This window comes from Coloeus monedula, assembly GCF_965178545.1.
Source record: "Coloeus monedula genome assembly, chromosome: 4".
Lineage (NCBI taxonomy): Eukaryota > Metazoa > Chordata > Aves > Passeriformes > Corvidae > Coloeus > Coloeus monedula.
In genome coordinates, this window is record NC_138784.1 from 37,441,129 (window position 1) to 37,466,971 (window position 25,843).

General features: G+C 37.6%; 1 protein-coding gene across 2 annotated transcripts in view; it reads right to left on the reverse strand.

The window, feature by feature from the left end:
* Positions 1–25,843, reverse strand: part of SYT1 (synaptotagmin 1) — a gene marked incomplete at both ends in the record, with an annotated part of 121,521 nt that overhangs the window by 48,243 nt on the left and 47,435 nt on the right. The window contains 4 exons of one of the 2 annotated variants that reach the window (XM_082279559.1): positions 114–231; positions 18,382–18,549; positions 21,807–21,974; positions 25,194–25,307. In XM_082279559.1, the coding sequence (XP_082135685.1) occupies positions 114–231; positions 18,382–18,549; positions 21,807–21,974; positions 25,194–25,307 (568 nt within the window). Of the gene's footprint in view, positions 1–113; positions 232–18,381; positions 18,550–21,806; positions 21,975–25,193; positions 25,317–25,843 lie in introns of both variants that reach the window. The other variant, XM_082279558.1, reaches the window with a different exon arrangement.

Below are 25,843 nucleotides of genomic sequence, written 5' to 3' on the forward strand. Positions count from 1 at the left end.
CTTTCAGACAGGGAGCAAGAGCCCTTACCTTCTCAGCCAAGAGATCTCCAACAGAAAACCAGTTAATTTTCTGCCTTTACAAAATATGTTCAAGCAGATTTTAACACACATACCTGATAGGCCACCGACATCCATCTTCTTCAGGTTCTTTGCCTCCAGAATGACGACTGTCAGTTTGCCAGCAGTAGGCACATAACGGAGGGAGAAGCAGATATCACCCAGCTTTTCTTGCTGTGAAAGCAAACAAGACATGATGTTTTACTTTAATAATTTTTCTTACCCTTTTAAAAATTCAATTTTGAAAGCCCCACAGAAAACTAGCAGGATTTCATCTCTGCCTGTTACTGCTAAAGAAAACATTCAAATGAACAATACTGAGAAAACTACCACAAATTGTCCAGATTAAATCCTTGATAACCTCAAGTCTGTTGCAGCAACTATCCTGTATGGAACCAAATGGCAAGATATGTGCTGGCCACAAAGTAAGTTATACGATTTCACCCCTGAAAATAGGGGTCCACAAATACTGTTTGTTCTTTAAACCAAGCCAGGATTTTTTTGTTTTCTCCAGGCTGTGTTTCAGTGGAAATCAACTAACAAACATGCATACACAGCTAGGCTGTTTCCTGTGACACAGTAGCACGGATCTTTCTCATCACACTTTTTCACAAAAGGAAAAAGTATAAAAAACTCACAAAGTACAAAATATTCAGTATAAAAAAAGACTTGTCTCCTATCTGTCGGGAGAGAGGAAAAAAAAAGGCAGATACAGGCCATGAAAGGACACAGTACATCCCTCCTCACATAAGGAATAGCTGGAAGGATTTGGTTTTGCTTTCCAGCCCATCATCTGAGATCCTGCCAATTGCAGCCTTTTGCTATTCATCGCTTAATATTTTCCTAACAGTCCTGGCAAACAGGGGTAGGCTGAACGATATTCAGAATTACAGGAACTTTGTTTTAAAAGGATGAATAAGAGATAGGAACTTGCAGATGAGAGAGAGAGGATATTGCTCAGAAATGATGAGTAGGATGATCCAAGCTGCTTTCCTCCTTTCCTTCAAGGCCCACGGTTATCTCTAGGGGGGCTAACAAAGATGCTTTTGAGACAAGAAGGATGGGCTTACATTGAACAGACCAATAAAGAATTTCAGACAGCCATGTTTCTCTTTCAAAGGCATTAGTTCTTATTGCATATGTCTACTTCCACAATTTATTCTGACAGTAGAGTATGAAGTACATTTCTATGATCATGTCTCTTTGGTTCCAGTGTTTTCTTAGATACTACTGACAGCAACTCTCTCACATGCTCATGGATGTAGTGGTATTTCCTACAGAATAGACAGTCCATGTGAAAAGGACTTTACCTATAAAGCAACAGATTCTAAACTGATTATGTCAAGTTGGGACTGAAATCTAGAGATTGTAATAGATAGTTCCCTACCAGACATCATCTCAGTGACCACCAGTGGTCAGGAAACATACAGAACAAACACAGCTACATGTAGTTAAGAAATGCTCAGACAGAACAAACAAAATAGCTCGTAATGCTAAATGCATGTATTGTATAAAAATGCTGTCAGAATGCACGTGTGCCAGTATCTTGAAAACTCATGGTGTCCTTCTCACCTCAAAAAGGGTATGGTAGAATTGAATAGGGACAATTTCCAAGAAAAGCAGCAGGAATAAGCAAGGATATGACACAGTTTCTGCAGAAGGAACATGTAAGCAGATTAGGACTCTTCAGGTTGTAAAATGAGTAGCTGGGGAAGAGACCTCTATCTGACCCAGAAGGGCTAGAATGATGTTCCTACCTTGTTCAAAAGGACTGACACAAATACAAAAAAATTTACATTTTTAACTCATATCTAGAAAAACCCAAGATGTCTTTCATAACATGGACGGCACTGCCATGAAAAAATTTACTATTCCTCCCTGACTGCATATATTGTCATAAATCCCAGCAGAGATTCAGATCATGAAAATACAGATTTCAGCCATGCAATCTGCATAGCTCATGCCTGGCTTTAGCTGAGCTTCAAATGGCACAGTGACAGCGAAACATGCTCCTGTTCACCTGACATTTAGTTTTGGAAGTCCATATTGGATAGGGTAACAGTGAAGTTGATCTATCACTTGCCGGTTATTCAGAACGAAAGAAATCAATTGCTTATTGATTTGCGTTATCATGATCACAGCTCACCCAACCACCGGTGTTCTCCACAGTCACTGCTCTATTACATTGTAAAGTTGGCTTAAATTTGCCTGTGGATTCATGGGGCACTGAGAAGACTGAGACAAGGTATGTATGAAAGCTTATTTTAGTCCATTCACCTTAGAGATCTTTGTACCCACTTACTACACAGTATTCAAGGGCTCTGCCTCACCTCCACATTCATTAAGCAGAGCTCTAGTTGTAGCAGCATAGGAACTTTTATCCCCTTTTAAATCAATACCATGCTTCTAATTGTTCCTTTCAGTGGGTATTTTAAAGGCTTTTGTCAGCTTTTGTTTGTTTCCATTTTTGATTTTTTTAAGAATTTGTCTGGTGGCTTTTTTCTTTTGTAATCTTGTGTTGAGACAAGTGTGTTTAGTGAGCATAAAATAGTGTTAGGATTGTTGTTTCTGATCTGAGTGCTTCAGCAGTAGCTGAAGGAAGTACTTTATACTCACAGTTATTGCCATAGAGACCATCACCTCTCACCAGCACTTCTCCATTTGTAATCATGTTATGCTTCTGTGCAAATACTAAAATTACTCCTGGATAGACAATCGCAAGAGGGCATTTAATGCCTTTTTAGCCTCTTTTAATGTAATTTGAGCTGCAGGAAACCCAAAGAAGGCCACATCATGCACACAGCCAGTTTTCCATAGATCACCAGGAAGCCATGGGAAATGGCAGCAGATGATGGGCTCATTCCAGTGAACGACCTGAAGAAAAAGCATAGGCACCACATTAAATGCCTCCAGAACCAAGTTTAGTACCGTTTTTGTTGGCATGAAAATCTATATCAACTGCATTTCTACAATACTTCTTGTACTTGTAACCTTTTCTCTGCATGACTGCTGCACTTTTTTTTTTTTTTAAATTCAAAAAGTATTTGTCAGGCAAAATACTGAAAGTGGCAACACTGCAATGAAGCACAAAAAAGCAATCACTAGAGGTGTGGTTTGCAGGAGATAATTACAAACCCCTGCAGGGCTACACGGTACAGATGAGTGCTGCTGGTATGGTGATTATCCCATGGAGATGCCTTACTGTTATTATTAATTTCTTTCAGTCCTGTGTATAAATAATTTATGTTAGTAAATTACTTTGATCTCTGATGGAAACTCTAAGTTAGTGTTAGAAACTTCCAGCTGGGAGGTTCACAGTCATTAACCTATTCATGTATAGTGCCTGAACACCAAACAAAAGATTCTCTCCATCTAAGCAATTTCATAACTTCATTACATTTAAAGAGGATGCAATGGAGCAGAACATAAATGACAGAGACAGTGCTGCTAACACTTCTTCAATTTAGGAAAGGCTATTTGAAGTCCTGTTGAGAATCTGGACTTTTTAGAGATGACTCTCAAGTGGCTCCTGCCTGTTTTGTGCTTCTCCTATTTGTCAGTAATCATGTTTGCCTTGACAGTACACTCTCCCAATTAGCTACAGAGAAAAATGCTATTTATGCAGATTACTCTCATTTGTACTGCAGAATCTCTAACAGACACATCTATGTTATTAATATAAACATTCTCTTCATTTTTTTGTGGAAGATATTATAAGAAAGTTGATGCTTGCAGTTCTCTTAGTAAAACAATACCAAAGTAACAAGCCACAGCACCATATGCTTCTCCCTAACTGGATATAAGACTTAAAAAACAATCAGTATAGAAAGAATAAAAACACAGTGAGGTGGATTTCCAGCTTTGGTAACTGGTTTTGATTGTGAATATTTGCATAAGCCTGAGAGAAACACAACATGGTGCAATTTATGGGCAAAGACCCAAAATAATACCATCTTACCCTAATCAATATTTACAATGAAAGCTTGTAATGTTCACTGTAGTTTTCACAGCAACCAAAATGCTTTAAAACTCAGTGGAGAAAATGGGGACAGCATAAAGGTGGGTTATAAGCTAAATTAGTGTCTTTCAAATTCAAGAAGCCCAGGCAAACTGTAATGACAGAATCTCTAATCCCAACTGCCACACTTGACGGGCTTCAGACAGTTTTAAGGCCATCACATGCTGTCTTGCACATGAAGATCTCAAATCAAACAAATTCCTTTTCTTGGCATGTAAGGCATGAACACACTAAGCCTCAAAAAGTGCCACAATAACACTAGTGACAGAATCACATGGATGCAGAAATTGAAGACATAGACTGGCCCCAACTTCAATTAAGCCACAGTAGCAAGTGGGTAGAATTAGCAACCCATATACATAGCTGGGATCTAGAATTATGAAAGCATTGCTCCTTCACACCCCATAGAGCAAACAGGGATCACACCGGGGAAGGGCAGTACTGGTTTGTTGAGCACCCTTTTGTTTTCCTTTAAACATGAAATTTTATTGCTACCACAGCTAACATTACCAGCTGCAAAAGCATTGCATTTTTGATAAATACATGGTTAAAGAACAAAGCAGAAAACTTCAAACCTGTAATAGGTATAATCACGAAAGAATCTTTTTCTCTTATATTTGCAAATCAGGGTCCAGATGACCCCACAGCATGAAGATGATTCAGTCACAATTAGGCAAAGGAGTGGGAAGTGAGCAAGAAGCTCTTAGAACTCAGTTTGCAGAAGTAGGCCAGAAATAGATGGTGCAGCAGGGAAAGAAAAGGAAGAGGAAGAAAAGCTGGAGCTAGCATGTCAGCCCTTATGGCACTTTTGGAGACTGTTACATGAATATGTATACACACCAAGTACCACTGTATCCCAAAGTCTGTGCACTACTTTTGGGATAAAACACCAAGAGCAAATAGGAGAGGCAGAGCTCTCCCAACCCTTTCAGTCAAAAGGCTCATTGCAGACTTGCAATTCAGACATTGCAGACCTATTTCAGACTTGCAAAATATTATCTATACATCCAGTCAATATAAACCTAAGGGCTTTAACAACTATACCATTAATCTGACAAGCAGAGTAATTCCTTTGCTGTCTAAAAGAATTTCATGCCCATGAACATAACAGCCAAGCAGGAAGTAAATAGGTGCTAAAAGCCCCTGGAGAGAAGGCAGAACCATCTTCATCATTGTACCTACTGCAACTTAAAAGAAAATATTTTAAAACAATAAAATACCAACAGACAAGTGCCCTAGTGCATGGCTCCTTACTCAAGGATCAGTGTGTATTTTGTCTTACAAAATGGAAATACAGAATGTCCAATCAAAATCTCTCCTGTTTGCTTTTACTAACTTTTTCTTTTAGAAGAGTCTTCATAGTAACACCCGGGTTACACCCTCTTCAAATGTGCACACTTGGTCATAAAAGGAAGCCCCGGATAATGTATGTGCAGTTACAAGCCATGTAACAAGTAAATGAAGCAGCAAAGTGAAACAGGTTATATAGCATGAGACCTTTGAAGAAACATAATTTTTGAGACAAAGGTACAGAGGGCTCACTTTGGACCCTGTAGAAAAGGGACTAGCAGTGATAACAGGCTAAAGAAGAGATGGAAAAGAGACTGATATTAGGTGAAGAGAAAACAGAAATAAAAGCAAAGGTCCATGAGGCAAATTTTAAGAGGGAGAAGTTCTAAGGCAGACAGGGAATAATCTTTCAAATGAAGTGAATTTATTTAAGTGGGAGGTGGTATCTGTAGGCATACAGTCATGCTATAAAGTGTGAGGAAGAACCAAAAGAAAGGGTTTAATTGCACATTCCTTTTGACTGATTTCCTTACCACAGTCCTACTTTGACTCGTGATACAACTTTTTTATGCCAGCACTACTTTTTACCTTTGCTTAAAGGGAACAGACCTACCAGGATCTTTCTTTGGAAAGAAAAAAAAAAAATCTACTTCTTTTCCCTTCCTTCCCACCAGCGCCCTCTGAACAGCAGTAATAGAAACAGAAATTCACGATACATGTCTGTCCTCTTATTGCAATATATATATATAAAAGAAGGGGATTGCGTTTCTTTTGACTGCCATAGCTATGAAATATTCCCCAACACAATGGTAAACTGGACTTGAAAGCAATTTGGGCCATAAATTTGAAGCAGCCAATGTTATTAAAAAATTAACAAACTAGGTTTTGTCAGCTTCCTCCTTTTAGTCCTTACTACATTTTTAACTATTTCGAGAGAGTACTTCAATTACTGCTTTCTAAAAAGCAGAGAAAATGGAAAGAGAAAACACTGAAGAATTTCTTCAATAAATGAGAAAGGGAGGAATGAATGAAAAGAATCATATATGGCTGAACATCATGGCCTGGTTTTCTATAACTCTTTGCCTACTCAAAAATGCTTGCAGCTGGCTGCTCTGCTTTAATGATTCCATGTCCCTCTGTTTTGCCACTTGGCTTCTCCTCAGCTCCTGCCTGATCATATTTCTAAATGTCACTCATGTCTATGCAGTCCAGTGCACAAAACAAAATTAATTTAACTGAATGGCACACTAATATTATTACTTTTGACAGCATGGAAAACTTATTAACTACAGTATATCACAAGGCTAGTCTTCTAGTGAGTAGTTTAAGTACAACATTGAAAGGAAATGTAATACATTTGAAAGGTTTTTTTCTTGGCTTATCAGACACTGTGAGAAGTCAAATCACAAAGCTTTTCTCTAATTATTAGAATATTATATATACACTGCAGTCACTCTACAAAAAGTCATTACCCTCCTGTGATAGGTTAATAGGAAACCACACTACAGTACCCTTGCTTGATTTGAAAATTCCTGCAATAAGTATGAGCATCTTAACGCTCAGTTAATGTAGTGTCTACTACCAAGAATGTCTTAAGTTTCCAAAGGAGATTGAATAAAAAGCTTTAGACTATGAACTGGAATTACAGCACACATCCAAAAATACACAGGATCAGTGGACAGTAGAGAACTGCAATTAAGAATCAAAATAATTAGCAGTTTCTTACTTTTAAGATGTACAACTGCTTGTAGTACTGTATTAAAAACCTGGTACAAAGAGAGTCCTTGCTATAACAGCCACACATTATTGATTACCTCAAGACAGAACAAACAGATTTGAACAAACCAGTAAAAGTGGGAATGATTGGTATGATGGAATAATCATCTATGGCTGCTGGTAACGACTGCTGAAATTCATCAGATAGGGAAAGACTATCAGGCAAAACCAGTGCCTCCATTACTGAAGCCACACAGTATATTTCTATCTGTTTTGCAAAAAACCATAAAGAGAAATTCAGTGGAATTCATGGATTACCTTCACAGGCAGCCATCTTCTTCCCTTTCCTGAAACTCTTAACAAACTACTAAGACATAAAGACCTTGCCACTCATACCAGTTTCAGCTACATCATAAATAAATGTTGACTGATGTCCTCCTTTCTCTCCTCATTTGCTGCAGAGCAAGGAACAGCACACCAAGATGAAAAGGAACTGGATTTGCTAATGGGAAAACCACAGACAGCTGATCTAAGTTGAGAACTGACAGGTGAAGACTTAAAACAAGACAGTTCTCCACCTGTAATTTATCAAGGTGAATAAGCTTTCATGTAAAATTTCACACAAGCCAATGTCATCTTTTTTTTCCATTCACTGCTTCTGTGCTACAAGCACAGATAGGATTAGAAGTCCCTTTCTGTATCATTACTTTTCATTTGGAAGGTTTTTCTCACATTGTCCTCTTTTACTGATTTTTGTACTGGAGATTTTTCAAGAGCATCAGAACTGCCTAAACATGAGGTGGGGTAAAAGATATGCAGCTGGAAAAGAGGCAAGCTGAAAACCCTCAGAAAAGTTCTTGTTTTAGTGCTCCCTAGTTTGAGGGAAGTCACAAATATGTAAAATACTCTCTCAGAAAATTTCAGTATTTTTGTCTTTGGTTCTACTTGAAATGAAGAAACTAATGCATGTCTCCTACTACAAGGCCTTGCATTACGTGTCTTAAGTTCAGCACGTTAAATATTTGTGCTCAGTTCAAGAATGAAGTCCTTCAAACTAGTCCTACATATTCAAATCTATTAATTTGCCCTTACCAGGCTTATATCCACTTCTAAACTAAGCATTCAAACATTTATTTTTATTAAATTACTGAAAGATATTAACGTTGTTGAATAAATATAGAGTGGCAAACTCTTCTTTTGTTACTCTACTTCTCCTGACTATTTCACTTTAAAAAAGTCTCTTAACACATTCTTTAGGAAGGCAAGGCAGCTCATCAAAAGTCATCATAGCAATCAGTACCACACACTCGATTTTATTAATCTCTTCAGTAAAAAGAAAGAGTTCACTGCAGTTATCTAAAAATCTAGGAAAGAAGACTGCACTTATCATAAGAACTCTGGCTCAATGATGTTCATTTTTAATAAATCTTAGACCACAAGGGAAATAAGGCTGAAACAGTGCTAATGTTATGCCCATCTTACTCAAAAAAGGCCAAATAGGATGAAGGTGTTATCTATCAGTCATTTGTCTTCTATCAAACCCAGATGAAACAAAAGAAGAATTCATAAAAGTTTGTATTAATGTTGATTTAAAGGATACAAAATATAATGAATGTGAAGTCACATTGCTTATGGAAAAAAAGTCTTTTCAACTAAAACCAGATTCCCTCTTTGGTAAGATTGGAAATTTGCTTGATGAAAGAAGCACACAAATTTTTTTCTTTTTTCTGTTCAAGGTCTACTGCTGTTTTTATAGATGGGGAAGACATTTTACTGACAAAGGAGGCAGCTGATATAAAAACTATTATAACAATAAATAGTAATGCAATAGGTTGGTCAGAAAGGAAGTGCTTAATCAATCACCTGTAACCAGTCACAAAGAGGACATTTTCATACCGCCAAAAGCAAATTTTCTACGTTCTAAGGCACAGAACTCAAGATGTTTTGGAAGTATCTTCTGAATCAGGAAGTATCTTACAAGTATCTTACAAGGCAGTACCTCCTGCTGAGGATTCAGGGTCATAAGCTACAGACCATGAACTGCTAGTTAGTGTAATGCTGTGCAAAACAATCAACAGCAGACATGATCAGAAGAGGTTGGTGACTTTGTCTGCCTGGAAAAGAAATAAAGTGTACTGCACACAGTTCTTGTGTACACATTAATTTTCTTTTTAGATGCTGAAAACTACAAAGAAGGTAAAAAGTCACGACTCTTACCGGAAAAATGAAAACCTGATTTTGAAAAACATAAAAGATTCATTTCTGCAGCTTTCTGAAAACAGGATTGGATGTGACTTGATTACAGTGTAAAAGTACTGTAGAGAAGAGGGAGCATCATGTATTAAATGGCTTGAAACTACTGAAGAAGGGCATAACAAGAATCAGCAACAGAGTAGTATCCAGTAACATCCAAGTTACAAATGAAGTACCTACTTTTAACAGAGATAGAGTATTGCTGAAGCTATAAGGGACGTGTTATTTTCTTCATCTACTTAAAATCAGAAACTTTTCAAACTCTTTGGGTTTAAAGACCCTCTAAGAGTTTTCCAGTGGAGGTGCAAAGCTGCCTGTAACAAACACTCGTCTACTCTCAGCAACCTCCTCTTTGTATCCTTTGCCAGTAAGGTCTCAAACAGATCTTTTTTTTTGAAAGTCAGGATGCCATGAGGAAATCTGAGCTTTTGGAGCTTGCATTATCCCATGCAGCCAGGACAAAATGCCAAGGGCTGAGAATCAGCCCGTTTCTAGCTCCTTGCTCCAAAACCAAGCAAGGTCTAACTTTCAAGCTTTTAAGGGGATTCCCTTGTGCCACCCTCCTCCCAGCTTGGTACTGGGAGAACTCTACTAGCTCCAGGATGCTGCCTGTTTCCTAGACTGAGTTTGATTACAGGGGTTCTTTGAAATGTTCCTTGAAGATCTAGAAGCCCTCCAGATTTAGGGAAAACAACACCACCTAATTTAGAGAAATGCCCAAACAAATTGATAGGAAATAGCACTATTTCTAAACAAAACAAAGTTTTTTTGAAATGGGAGACTTTTTTTAGAAAGAAAATTTTACTGTTAGCTAACACAAATGACCCACATGTCATAGAAAACTTGTCTGCTCTAAAACACCACCGAAAATTAATGTTTGTCCTGATAATTAATGTGAAAATCTGAGTCAGTAAAACCACTTTCAGCATAATACACTTCTAAATCTGGGCTGGGCATTAACTGACAGGGGATGTTAGCTGCAGACACTCCCACAGGGCACTCCCATAAAAATGAGATGCTGCCAGTTTTGAAGCCCAGGCTCCACTCATCAACAAGAAATCCTCCTGTTAATTTTCACAGTTACTGAAGGAGATACAAAAAACCAGAGATAAAATAACTGGATTCCAGACAAACAGAAATAATTTAAATAGCACCTAATATTAAGGATGAAATGGGAAGCTCAGGCACTGTCTGCCCATTGCCAGCCACAGCACTGAGAAGCTGCAGTGCCATGTTCTATACCAGTGGCATCAAAAGCAAGTTATAAACCCCACATAATGGTAATTGTACAGGGAATGCCTTGAGTCAGAATTTTATGACAAGCTCTTTGGCTAAGAAGAAGAGATTTGAACCCAAGATCAACCACAAGTGGAGAAAGGCACAGAGAAGGGTTCCCAAATTTAGTTGCCTTTATCAGTGTTAGTGGAAGTTGCAGTACCTCCTAATTCCGTTCTGTTGTAGGCGAATGCATGCAGCTGATCAAGCAGCAGTAATACCACTTTCAACTCTCTCACTGTTAGTTAGGAAACTTCTGCCTCTGACATTATTTCTGTAATTGTGATTGCAGACATAATTGTAAAGAAAAACATCGTGACCTCCATGTCACTGGATTCAGTTTCAGGTACAACTTCTACTCTACCTTTAGGCCAGCAGGAAGCACATACAGAACACATCTGGGTCCAAAAAGAGACCGGAAAAGGATTTCATCTGCTCACTGATGATTGTAGCTCAAAGGGAGTTGTGTTCTGCTCTAATGATACAGCAGTAGTAATTCTGTTGCAGTGATCATACTACAGCCCTCTACAGAAAAAAATCATACTCTGTAAAGTCTGCTAATGGAAGGGACAAAACAACTACAGTACCTCTCCATCCCCTTAGTGAGTAAGCCACCCAGGCAGTCCCTGAGTGTTTCCTTAGTTATGATGGTAACAATCACAAAGTAAGCTGCAGAAGGCCACAGAAAAGGAAGAGGAGAGAAGTACAGGTGCACTAAACTCGCCCTGCTGCATTACCTGTAACACACTAACAACACATCAGCCACTGTGAGGGATTTCTTCGGCCTTTGCTAGAAGGGTGACTTATATGATACAACTGAACAGGAAACTGTATGACTGAGTTATTGCAGTCTATCATACATTTAGCCTAGAAATAAGATCTGGTAATACTACCTAAATTCATGTACTCTACCTCTGGAAACATTAGCATAAACTAAATAAAAGTCTAATACCACTGAATTGAAAAGACAGTCCTATGTTCTGGATTCTAACTGTGATTAGGGTATTTGGTGCTAATTCCTGTCACAGGTACAATGCAAAGTGCTTCAGATTCCAGTTAAGCTCATTGTTGAACTAAAAGGAAACACAACAGGCTCTGAAAAGAGGTTAAATGGTTACTATGGTAATCTCTGACATGGTCTAAATCAGAGTTTAAAAGGTGACAGAGGAAAAAAAAATAAAGTGTCTAATCCCTTTCTTTCTTGGACCACTATTCCTAAACCTTTGTCTCCCCTTTTCAAAAATATATCTTTCTCTAATGCTTCTGGAAGCCAAAGTCTCCTAGTTCTGCATGGAGTGGGCACAACAAAGCAAAGAGACTGGAGTGGAATGCAACTCCTCCTCAAGCTTCTAGTGAAAATGCTGTTGTCTTTGTGAGACCTGCTCTTCCCTTGTGACTGTAAAAATGCTGCTCTCTGTTCTGAAGGTCCTTCTGATGACACTGTATTTTGATACAGCTGTTTTACAGCTTCCCTTAGCTCCTGATCCTGACTTATAACAGCAATCAGATAATGATTTTTGTCACTGTTGGTTTGCAGAAGGAGGGAAGAAAGGGAAATAAGGTATTAGCCTGGACTACCACAAAGCTGCTGCCTAGAATCTCAGTGAGGCCATTTCTGCCTCTGGATTATGCATTCACTGATGCTGCTAGTGAGAAAAATAAGTAAGTACGTAAAAGTCCAGTTGGAGCACAATGCTGAACAATTCCAGATATAGCACATTCTGTGGCCCTTTCACACTTGTCAGCTGATCCTACAGATCCATTTGCAATCTCTCCCAGAGTACAGAGCTTTATACTTAGGAGTACTCCACAATTATAATCTGTATTTCCTGGAATTCCTTCTGCAGTTTCCATCGAAAATATCTCTTAATACTCTAGCTTCAGATGAGTTTGATTCCTCTCAGTAACTTCCTCAAAACTCTACAAAAACACTATTCAGAACACTGCTTTCCAATTGCCATTTGGCTGTGTCTTTGAACTTTAAAATATCCTATGCTTGAGCAATAAAACCCCACACAATATCATTAAGATGTGGAGGCTGGGAATTGCCCACTGTTCCCTACTTTGGCCTTGTAATTTTCTACACGGTTCTTAGCAACACACTTTGTCTGAAACAAATATTATTATTATTTTGTGTATTATGGGTCATTAGAGGCTTAGCACCAAGTGTAGGATCTACTATTTCAGCACAGTTTAAACTCAAGATGCCCTTCTGCACTTGGAAGGAAAATGGTAATAAGAACGTTTTTGACAAATAAGCAATACATGTTTTTCTGATCTCAGAATGAATACTGTCCAGGAACAGAAAGGCCCATAAGAGCCTGAATTTATCACTGAGCTTCTCCTTCTTTTATACTGTCCTCTGTATTTGAATTTAATATCTGTAAAGACAGACAGTCTGAGATGAATCAAGACAAGTTCCCTTTTGATTTCAAGTAAGTCAATTACATTCTTTTTATTATAACGCAAGAATGTCTCTCACCTCCTCAGGTGTCTCTTCCAGAGAGGGAGCTAAGAAATGAATACTTTGCAAAGGTATATAGTGGGATTGTCAGCACTTTGAGTATGAAAGGAGAGAAAAGAAATGCATAATTCTAATGAATTGAAACAGCACCCTAACAGCTCCACTTGAATCATATTGTTTTACCTTTAAAATTATTTTAGCATCTTCAATTTCAAGATGAAAACAACTAATTAACTGCTGAAGAATTTTAAAGCAGCTTTCTTATTCTCCAACTTGAGAGCCTGTTTTGCTCCCTGTCTCAGTAAGAAATTCAGTTCCTTGGCAGGACAGATGCTGCACTTACAATGCTGAACAGGCATTCATCATCCTCTGCTTACGGTATAAACTCTTCACAAAACCTGAAAATTAAAATGTCCTTAGATTCAACATTTTAAAATTTTAATGGGGTGTAAGAAGAAGTGAACTTAAGAAAATGTAAACACCATGAAGAAAACATAGTGTTCCAATATAACATGCAGCTAAATAAAGGAGACCTTACATTTTAAAATTTGTCTGACACTCTGACAGCATCTCCATAGGGATAATGATACTTTCTTTTGCAAAGCACTGTGCTATCTGCAAAGCTGTAAAAGAACTAAGTGTTATTACCAGAGATGGGAAAGGCCTATTAGATCATCTGTCCATCTCTCATATAACTACAACAGAAAATAACAGCGATTTGCTGCTGTAATTTGACAGTGACTTTTGTAAAAATGTCCTTTCCTCTTAGAACTCTGCAAGTTTCAGTTCTAAAGAGTCAATAAGCTGGGTGGCTCACTAACTTTGTCTGTCTCCAACTTCTATGAAGTACACCAAGGTACTAAATAAACCCATTTCAGGCCCACTTTTCCACTTCCTTCCTTCACCTTTTATTTTTTGATAAGGAAGGAAAGAACAATCCTCATGAACAGCAGCCAAGCTTCACAGAACTGCTCTTTCACTCTCCAGCTGCAGAACGCTTGCCTCTCATCCCTTTCCAAGGCAGTACCGAAGCATCTCTCCCACTGGGGGTTGTGCATCATGTAGGAGTGACACTGGGGTTTTCCAGCAAACTTCCCACTCAGAAGCCTTGTATAAAACATACCCATCGTTACCCACAGTGGTATGAGCACGCATCCATCACGTAACCTAACCATAGTGGATGCCTGATCAGATAATGCGCAGAGTCTCATGTGATGGCAGTTGTGAAAGATCTGCAGAACTCTTGGTGGTGGGTACTATCAGGTCAACAAAGATCCTTCTCCTTATCATGTAACACTCTGCTTCTCCACTGCTTTCAAGGGAAAGAATTGTTTCTGCTCTTCCTTATATTCCCTAAAATTTCTTGGCATGTTTGCTACAACAGGTTTTCAATTTAAGTGCCAATATAACAAAATGTCTGGAGGGAAATCAGCTGAAGTATTCAGAAGATGACTCTCAGTATGATTCACACTGCTGTGAGCAAAGAAGAGGTCTGTCTGGCCTTCTGTACTGGAGTGATAACAGATATTGGATGCAGTGTGTACTCAGATAAAGCTAATGGCAATGACATCTGGTAGATGACAGAGAGGAGCAAACTCCTGTGATCTGCTTTTTAACACTCTGTGCCCAAACCATTATATGTCAGACTTGGTAAAAGTGAATAACCTTTCAATATCTACCACTCCTCCCTCCCACACTCTCAGTCAAATGAGACTGAAGGACTACTAGACACAAGGACAGCAGAGCTAAAAGAAGCCAAGGAAAACGGATTCAAGGTACGCAGCTCATTAGTAGTGGCCTCCTCAAAATCTAGCAGTCATTGCACATTCCCAAAGCCCTCTCACAGTCTTAACAAATGCTCACATAAAGGCTTGTACCTTCAAAGTACTTCCAACATAAATATATTAATAAGACCTTTCCCAGAAGAGAATGCAGTGTCAGAGAGATGCCATTCAAATGGCTAGGCTGTGAGAGGTAGAGCTTAACATTATTTCATTAAACCTTCATCGTCTGTCTTCAATTCCAAACCCGTTTAGAAAAAAGGACAGAACGTACAGTGGAGCTTTATGAGCAAAAAAGAAGAATAACTACTTGTAAAATTATTTTGCCCCCTATGATTGAAGTGTTAATTAAACTGTAATTCTGTGATATGCATCAACTGAATTTGACATAAACTAAAAATGAGATTTTTATATTCACTTGGATGTCATCTAGATAGCTCTCTTAAGGCAACTGGTAACAACTGCGACTGATTCATTTTGGTATACATCTTGTCTAGGGGTCATAATTAAAAATTTAAGGATATTTTGGCAACTTACAATTAATTTCAAACATATTTAGAATTATAATTAGCACTAGGTTGCTGAGAACTGACAAACTCGCCTAAGTGTTGTAAGGGCAAGAAAGGAAATAAAGCCTGTCATTCTTCAACTATTGCAAATCTCATGCAGATGTGCTTTTTAAGGACAAATTCATTACACAATTATAACGTGTAATGTCTACAAAAGATTTTTTGTTAGCAATAGAATTACACCTGTCATAAATTTTTGGATGAAATCCAGCCGCTTAGATTTTAATTTGTTATTTTAGTAAGGCAGACCACCATATCATGTTCATGATCACTACCAAGAGACAAACATACGTCTGCTGCTAGACATCTGGTATAGGTAAATCATGTTAGCCTTCATATGCTGTATTTGCTAATTCTGAAACCAGGGTACTTCTTGATTGCAGCTATATCTTCCACGAATTCTGCAACATCTGCTGTGTCAGATGATAATCCCTTAATGCAGATAGGCTCTCTCCCATCCCTTCTTATTATCACTTAGAATATACTAGAGTTTTCTTGGAATCTTTGCTGTAGAGCAGGGACTGGAACATCAAAGACAGTAAGGTACTTGAATCAAATATGGAATATGAATGACATTTCATGTGAAACGTAACTCCCAAACTGCTGACAGGTGCACCTCTCTTGTTTCTTGGTAGAGATTTCTCCTCCAAATTGGGCTAAGCAATTATTTGAATCTGCCTCAACATATATATTACAGAAGCAGAGATTCCACAATGGAGCAGAAGTAAGTGAAGACTGTTTGGATTAAATACACTTGGCTAGGGGTAAGTGGCTTTTGTAGGACCACTTTTTATTTGTACAGTGAGCTAATGAGCTGTTACAGACCAGCTACACATAGTATATAGAAAACTAAGATTAAAAAGTCTCCATATAACACAAGTTATTCTATTTCTCCATATTGACTGGATACCTTGCATACTTGAGCATCAAAATGCAAAAATAAAACAGGAGCTCTCCTGTAGTATGAAAAAATATTTAAGAAGTTGGTGTAATCAGAGTTTTTCACTATGTTTTCATAGGATCATATTGCCTGGCTCCTTATAAATAAAATAGCCATACTTTGGTAGCAACTTCAAAAAGGTTCCATCAAAAAAGTATAAAAATAACAGTGGTTTTCCAGCATATACACTACCTGAAATTTGAAGAAAGGTGACAGCAACCTAGATTTTGTCTCTACAGCAAACTATTCAAAGCTCCTGCAATACTCTTTTAATATCCAAATACTTCCAGAATTATTTATTTAAATTATCTCCCTCTGTTTTAATAAATGGTATTTTCCAAGTCAGAATGCATTTCGGGAAGTAGCTCACACGCTCAATATCTGTCTCAAGCAATGTTTTTATCATGTTGTATTAGTAGGGTATGAACTTTATGAAAGCAACCAAGCAAATGAGTCAGGTCTTACTGTGGATGTTCCCTAGAACACTTAAGAAGCAACTTTCTGTGCAGTGAGGCAGATGAAACCCCACACTTAGAGATAATGTGTTATCTGTAAGCTGCATATAGGGGTATCATTGTTTATGTTCTAAAAGCTTAAAGTTATACTACAAAGGCAAAGTGTCAATTCCTTTTTGCATAGTGTTTGTCTTATTTTATGTATTTTGAAACAGAAAAGCATGAAACACTTTGAAATCACACAGTACTTTTTTTACACAATAGTGTAATAAAAGACCAATTTGTTAATTAATAAATTTTGTAAGGATTAATACACTCCAATTTCACATTTCCAGCTTTCTGATATGCTGAGCACTTAAAAGAACAGGGTCCTTAAACTACAAACTTCCTTTTTCTCTTTTTTTCATTTTCATATTTAGCTCTAAGAGTGGAAGAATAATGCCCCATAAAGCAAGGGTACTGATGTCACCTGCAGAAAGAGAGACCTGCAAATATTGCCACTATGAAACAATGCCATGCAGAACAGTCTCAATAATCAATAAGCAGTTGAAAAAAGCCATCTGAAAAGACAGTCTTTAGAAACAAACACTCAAAAATGCAAGACTAAAATCCATCGTTTTTGAAATTCTGAGAAGGCTGCATGACTCTGCATCTGCTGCTGTTTTCGCCACTTTTAGTCTAAATCAATACTCAGGTTTTCATCACTTGTGAGAAGGAAAGATTTCATGCAGAGATTGTCCCTTTAATTACAGAAAGTAAGGTTTGAATCCAAAGCAGTTTATTAGTCGAATTAGACAAAGAGAAACTCAGACTCATGATTCCTTCTCCTCCCACCAGAGAATTAAAGCATGTTATGCACTCTGAGTGGGCAAGTACTGTGTATCAATCAAAAGGAAAAAGAATGTAAAAATGAGTACAAAATGGTCTCATAAGAAGCAAAAAGTTGGATGTATCAGTATGAACAATCTCACAGGATGCACAATCTGGTGATGAAATATTTCCAAGAAGTGTCTTGTGTACATGTAAGCACTATACCTAATAAATAATGAATCCAAGGGACGTTGACAATGAGAGGAAAATGCAAAAAGTGATAAATATTTGAGTAAGATGCCATTCCAAGGTTTTTGTAAAATTCATAATTCTAATCAAAGGATATTATTGAATAGCAGTTCAATAGAACCATTATCATCATCATGCACAGTAAGATGTCTTGAGATGCAAACCCCGAGAATCACCAAGAAACCTAAATGCACACCACTTACAATGCAAATGAAAATTCTATGTACCCAAAATGCACCAATTCAAGAAAAAGTCACACTCATGAAAACTTTTTTAGTATGTTGTATAAAGTATCAAAAAGATTGATTGAATTAGCAGAGGAGAATGTCACATTCTGTGAGTATTGGAAAAGATGGTTATCAAAAATTTACCAGGCAAAGTAAGTCTGAGAAATGCTGATAACAGACGAGAGCTGTCTCGGCAAAAAAAATGTTGCTGGTTTGTCTGTTTCTCTAGGTGAGGATAAAAGCGTGCTGGGAGAAAAAAAAGTCTGATTTTTCTTACCTCTTCTTTTTCCGCACTTTGCAAGTCCCTCCACTCCTCAGTGACATGACCGAAGTCCACAGTGTTCATTGCAACTTTATATTCCCCAATGATATCATGTTTGGAGAAACGATCAAAGTCATAAACTGCCATCACTAAAGTTTTTCCACCCAGCTCAGAGTACGGCACCTGCAATGACAAGAAAATTATAAACTCCGCATCTGAGACAATAAAGATTGGCCCACTACAATGCAAATCTATTTCTTTGGGTTATCAGCTGTCATCTCGGGTAAATTGACTGCAGAGAAAATTATGAGGTGTATTTGTTTCAGAGTCACCAGATGCAGTATTTCTTGAGACACGGCTCTGGCACTCGATTGAACAATGTGGCAGCTCACTCATCACTCCTGGGTTTTTCTCATTCTATTTCAAATCATTTTGTGGGCGATGAAACTGAAACAAGAAGCCTAATTACTTGCACTGAAGACACATGAACTTTTCACACACAATGGTGTCTTTTCCTCAATAAATCACCTGTCATCACTCAGAGATGGCTAGCTCCCAGACTGATGAAAAACCAGAACTGGCTTACTATATATGACACAAAGTAATTAGACACTGGATAGTTCTCTTACAGTACCAATACCTATTACTTACCAAGGCATATTTTTCAGTACTACACCTTTCACATGTTGGACACTAAGGTGCTTTCTAAGTCACAGTGCATAACTAGAAATTGTGGTGGCAGAAGGCCAAGTACTGACTAATTCTCCAGCTGTTCTCATGTGGTTCAGACAGATGCTGTGGGTTAGGATGTTTATGAGTCACGTTTTTAATATTCAGATGGAGACATGCAGCTCAGGTAAGCTACACCTGAGTGGCTGTCTGAAATGGTCTGATATAAGAATTGTTTGGATTCAAGTGAAAACCTGGTCAATCTGAATATATCCTGCAAGTAGAAATGGTTTCCATGGAATTTAGTAACTATTTCTTTATTAACTATCTATATAAAAAGAGAAGTGAAAGCATTACCATTGGCCTTGTTAGCCTCTATGTTCTGGTCTGTTTAAACCCTACGACTCTTGTTACTGTTTTGCTTCCACTTTCTTATTAAAATACTTACTAATAAGTAGTAATTTTCCCTTTACAGAACATCTTATATAACATTTAAAATAGGCTTATCAAGTTGAGAGCCAGATCTAGCTTCCATTATTGAGTAGAATAGTGTCAGCAGTACATGGTTGTGTATTAGAGTGAATACTACAGAAAAATCTATTTTCACTCTGTACATTATCTAAAATAAAATTTCTAAAAAGCTAGAAAGGGCAAATGCACATGAAAGGAAAAACTCTAAATAATATAAGCTTTATTTTTGCACAGCCTCAAAAACAGAAGCAGAGAAATATTCTAAAATTTATTTCTCTGTGAGTTTACAATACCACTTAATGGATACTGGTCATTTGGAATGCATACAAAGACTACATTCATCATTATTTACTTTTTTGTACTTGACCTCAGTAAAGCTCATTTTAGCTACCTTCCTTTCTAAATGTTTCCTTCATTTATTACTTCTAAAGTATGCTCAGTCTCCAGCTTTATTCTGGACTATCCAGGATGGCCTCAGCTCTTGTGAAGGGCTGCTCCCTCTTCCTGCTTTCTGCTCAGACATAATCAGTCTCTTGACCTAACGCAAGTGAGACCTTGGTAGAAGGACACATATACAGGAGTGTTTTTCTGGCACAGAGATGTCATTCCTCTAGACAGGAACCCTGTTCCCTCTGCCAGGCTGGTGTAGTCCAGCTAGGATTTCTTGGTTTCCTTTTGGCAGTGCAGTGTGGGTATATAACTCAGACAGCTGCAGTCTGACAAACACTTGCACCCTGGGACAAAACTGTGGATGTCTGGGAAAAAGAAATAAAAAAGGGAAAGAATAAGGTTCAGGGCTCAAGATGCAATCCAGCAGAAACACAAGTCAACTCATTCCCATTAGCTGTACTTGGGGAGGAAGGCAGACAGCTCACAGCTGTGCCCTTTGAGAAGGCAACAGCACAGGCCTGGGCTGCCTGGTGGGCAGCACTGCCAGAGAGATGGGAAGGATGCCAACAGAAGCTGTACACCACCTGAAGTGGGTCACAGGAGTAAAGCTCTGCACAAGTAAAGGAGATACTGTCAATAGGTCCCACGAAGTTGTTATTACAGTTGCAGTTCCAGTTAAATGGTCACCGTAGTCCTCAGAACAATGACAGTACTAGGCATGCTCTGCTGGTTTTCTCTCAAGTACAGACCACAGGCCACGGGGGATGATCACTACCATATTGAGATGCACCTAAACACTCTGTCAGGTCTGGCATGGAAAACAAACTATTTCCTGAAGCATAAAATTTAAATATTAAAGATACGACTTACAAGTGGACATTATAGTCCAGAAGTGGCTGATCTGATTTATAACTTGTGTCTTCATCTTAGATGACAGCATTATTGGTTCTTTCTTTGTTTTTGTGAGCTGCACAGGAATATGTAATTTAGAACCCTGTTTTCTTTTAAATACTCTCTTAGGAAAGCTCCAGAAAGAAGTAACTCCCCACAAAAGATTACTTTTATGAACATCTTCAAGGAAAAAACAAGCTTATATATGCAGTAGTAGTTCTGGCCTACAGGGATATCTTTCTCATTGAATGATTTCATAGCCTGAGTCTTTCACTGTTCCTGTTTCCAGTCTGTAGCTGTCATTATAAGATTGGGCACAGAAGAGAAAGGCCTAAAGTAACAGCAGAGGAATGTATATTAGAAGAAGCCCTGTGAAACATGCTGTACAGTGTTCCTTTACTCTATTTAACTGGGGTTTGAATACAGCCACAGTTTTAGAAAAACACTATTAATGGATACTATTGGAACGATGTAAATACTGCAATGTAAGGCTTACCTACATTTATTTAATTAATATTTTATTAAACCCGAGACAGGATTTCTTTTCATACGTAAAGCAGCATGGCAAAGAACCGCTATGACAAAGTCTAGCAAGATTAATCTGCCATATTGTCCTTCACCCATTTACTTCCCTTGAGTTTTAATTTATATTTGAGGAAATGTTATCCTGAATTTTGTAAATCAGACTACAAAGGTATTTAAAGAAAACGCTGGTCTAATGAAATTTACATGGCATTTGTCAAAGTGTCACTGTTTTCTGAATTTCTTGTATGTTTTATCCAGCCATAAGATACGGATCAGATTGTCATCTGTCAGGATAACCAAAGTGCCTAAAATCAAACTGTGCCTTTTAAAACTATCTAACCCTGTATTACAGCACGACTGAGTATCACGGCTTTCTACAACACAAGAAATCATTTTGCTGTAGGTATCAATTAACTAAGACATCTGAGTTCATAGCCAAGGATGAGATACGTAGTGGTTAAATTAAAAAGTATCAATATTGATCAAAAAACTACCTTGAATGTAAATTGCTCATTGAAAACAGGGTTAAGGGTCTTTCTGTGGACTTTTGTCTCGTATTTCTTCTTCTTATCAGGCAGCAGGAAGACTTTCACATAGGGATCAGATGTACCACCCATATCTAATGCAGGCAGCTCAGCTGCTTGAATAATCCCAACCAGAAGCTGAAAAGAGAGAAAAACAGCAGAATGTAATTTCAAATAGATATTTATAAAAATACTGTAACAGAGGAATGAATATGCAGACTCTATTTCTGGTCTAGGAGAAACTATACCTCCCCCACTTCCCCCGCCTTAAGGAAGGCAAATGAAGCAACACTACTGACTTTAGAAAACCAATTATGGCAGATGCAGACTGTACAAAGGCTGTTTTAAAGCAGAAAAGAGGTTTTCAAAGGGCAGCTGATTACAGCTAAATCCAGACTTCATCCTTTTAAAGACTGCAATCAAATAACTTTCAATTGCTCTCTCTTCTTGTGCATTATTTTTCTATGCTGAGCATCATGAATAGAAATCACATTATTAAACAATCAAGAATGTCTAATTTTGACTACAAAATTTGTATTCTAAACCCCCAACACATAACCTTCCCCCAACCAAACACGAAAGGTGATAAAATCAAATGCCAATAATCAGGCAGAACTTTATTGAAAACAAATGAATCTTGCAGTCTTCCTTATATTCAAGTTCTCTTGCTATGTATATGAATGGGCCCAGGCAATAAACTAATGACAGCATTTTAAAAAAAATACCCCATGAAAATGAACCTTTGGTAACTAAATCCTAGTAACAATTTGTAATCTCATTGAAAAACAGAAAAATTAGATTTTTAAATCTCTTATGCACTTTAAAAATAAGACTGAAGAACAGATGAAACTTGTAAATGTCTTGGCTGTTTTTTATGTGTTATAAATGAAGGCTTATGATGTGTTATGTCATGTTACGGCATGTAATGTCATGTAATCTAGACACCCCAGACTTATTAGGCCTCATCAGCATAATGAAGCCGACAAAAAGGAAATACTTTTCATCTTGTTTCCTAGATACAAACTGAAGTAAACATTGAAGTGATTCTTCAAGGTCATTCTGAAGATAGTAAGAACTGAATGAAATCTGAGAATATTTTCTTCTAAATCAGTCCTTCAATCACAAAATATTTGTTTCTCTTATGGATGAATTGTTTAAAATTGGAAACAAAAACTCTAATAATTGGAATATAGAACAATATAGTCAATCTGTGAAAGAAACTTCTGGCTTCTGAGAGATTCCTCTAAGTTGGACTTACTTTTACCAGTTTTAAATTCACAGTATGGCCTGCATGCTTTCCCACTGATAGGACTCTTAAGTTCTGTGAAACATTTTCCTTTTTCTGTATGAAGCACTTCTCCTTTTGTGTCTCATTTTTATTCTAGATACATAACAGCTAATAAACACATGAATAGGCTCAGGATGTGCATCAAGTTTTTCACATCAAAGAGTGAAGTCTGTGATTTTTAGTTAACAGTGTGGAAAAGCAATTCCATTTCCCTTTACAATTTCTCTCTAAAACTGAGGCACAGTGCTCTGGAGAGTTCATTGGCCGTCTTGTAATCTTAACCTTATGCAATATATTAGCTAAATTTTGGCACTGTAGTTTCATGCCACTGCACTATACTAACCTAACTGAATCCCCTCTCCTACTCTTTTAGATCATCTATCCTCTGACAAATTTTAAGCACGAAAACACAGTCTAGAGCAGCAAAATAAAATAGAAATCCACAACTCAAATAATTTATTATCTTAATTAAAAACAACACAAACTTACAGATTTGTGGCTCTTCCATCCAATTTTCCTTTGTAAAATATGTGTCATAAAATCAACATTCCCTTTAATAAAATTCACACAGAAAATTTGTTTTCATAGTCTAAGAAAACTGAAATCCATTTGTCAGAACACATTTGCAGCTTTTCCTTTCTCCCTCTTTAAATCTTCTGCTTCTGAAGGGTCTACACTTCATAGTGATTTCATACTGATTTCAAGGGGGATCAGTGTGACTCATCACAAGGCCAGGAAATTTGCTCTGGGAGTTGAGGAAAAGCTCCTTTAACCACAGTTTCTTGAAAGGCTTCAGAACTCATTTTAGCTCTCACACTGTAGAACAAGCATTGGTATACAGAAGACTGTTGAAAATACAGGCAAACAGTATTTATTTTGCCAGGTCATAGCTGTGTATAAATACCTTCCTGCTAACAGAGAAATTTTTCCTAATTTCTCTTATTTTCTTTGTCTTGCAACAAGAGTATCACATTCCATGAACAGCATCAAATAAAGAATAGGAATGTGGAATTAATCACAAGTTCATGTGGAAGGCAGTTCAGGTGATGAATAGGAATTAACTGGGATTTACCTTCAGTAGTAATTTCTTTCCCTAAACAGGAAAGAATGATGTGATTTTGCCTGAAATTGTCAAAAAAGTAAATGCAGGATACGTGTTCTCAAGTTTACTGAAAGATACACGTAGAAGTGAAGAACTCCGATGTGTTGGTATACTTCGGGCCCAAACCAGCACAGTGAATTTTAATGCGAGGCTGTGAATTGGTTTTATAGACAAAACTGATTCCTGGCAAAGAGGCCAGGGAGGGGAATTAAATATGAGCTAGTTCAGCATGTGACCTGTTAAGCATAAGACCTGTTAAGTTGGTTGATTCTAGGTCTACACCACATTATAGTGTCTATTAATTCTGAAAAGTTGGTAAGTATGGCAAAGTTTAGTCTTACCAGCTTCAGAGTAGAGTACTGAAGGAGTACCAGTCCTTAAATTCTTGTCCAACTTTCCTGGTTTTTTGGAGTACAGACCTTTTTATCTGAACTATTATTCCAGACTAGAATTTTATGAAGTGTACTTTCACGGAGAGCAACAGAACCCGATGCAGCTAGTTATTACAGCAAAGTGCACCCACTTGATGAAGTGAGGAAAAGTCACTCCTGGCAATCTTACCAACCTTCTAAAAGACCTAGTGAATCCACTTACCTTTATGTCCCTCTGTTTTTCCTCCCATTTGTGTTTGCTTACATTTTAAATACTTGAAGGCTGAAGCTACATTTTAGTATCTGCATGCAAACTCCATAATATTATGTGGGTTGACATTGGTTGGTGACAGTTTAAGTTATTAATAACCATTAGATAAAACTGCATCTTCAGTTTTTGATTAAAGGTGTAATACAAAGTCCAAGTGCATTCAATACCAATTTAGTAGTACCTCTGTAATGAATTTTCTGTCTTGTTTTCTCCCTTTACTCCATGCAAGTAGTTAGGATTTAAGAAATATTTACTTTAACTAGTAGAACTTCATTCTCCACATACACACACAGAAACGAAATGTTACAGGTTGATTGTTTCAAACCTGATTGTTCTGGAAGTCATAATCCAAAGAATACTGGATTTTCCCTAGCTTCTCAACTTCTTTGGCTTCTTCTTTCTCTTCCCCATCAGTCAGCCCAGTCTCAGCATCATCATCCTTAAGAGCCTAGAAAGAAGGAATGTAATATTCATAAATGAGGCAAACTGTTAAGTAGCAGTTTAAAACACACATGATCCTCAAATCTATTTTAGAGCCATTAAAAGCAAGCATAACAGCAGAAATTCAAATATGCAGTTTTCATATATATCTCTACTTTCTGAGTTGCTCAGTAAGATGTCATAAATCAGCAAGCAAGCAATGGAAGTGGGAAGAAAGCTCCTTGGACTATAACAAGCAAGGATTGTTATAAAACCTGAAAGTAGAAACAGAGTATCATCTTGATGTAAAATATAGTTCTTCTGGACTCAGACTGGCTCTCAAAGAGGCACAAGGAGGCAAACATGCTATTAAATAAGCAAAGTCACGCATTCATTCAACTTAAGAATCTTGGCAATGTCAAACCTGGTTGTACATGCTGTGCATTGTCTGCATTTGGCAACATGTTTCTGTAGGACTACCGTGATAAAGAGCATGTGCTGTGGATGAGCTCTTTCTACAATCATATGCCAAACATTTTTCATGTTTTTTAGAAT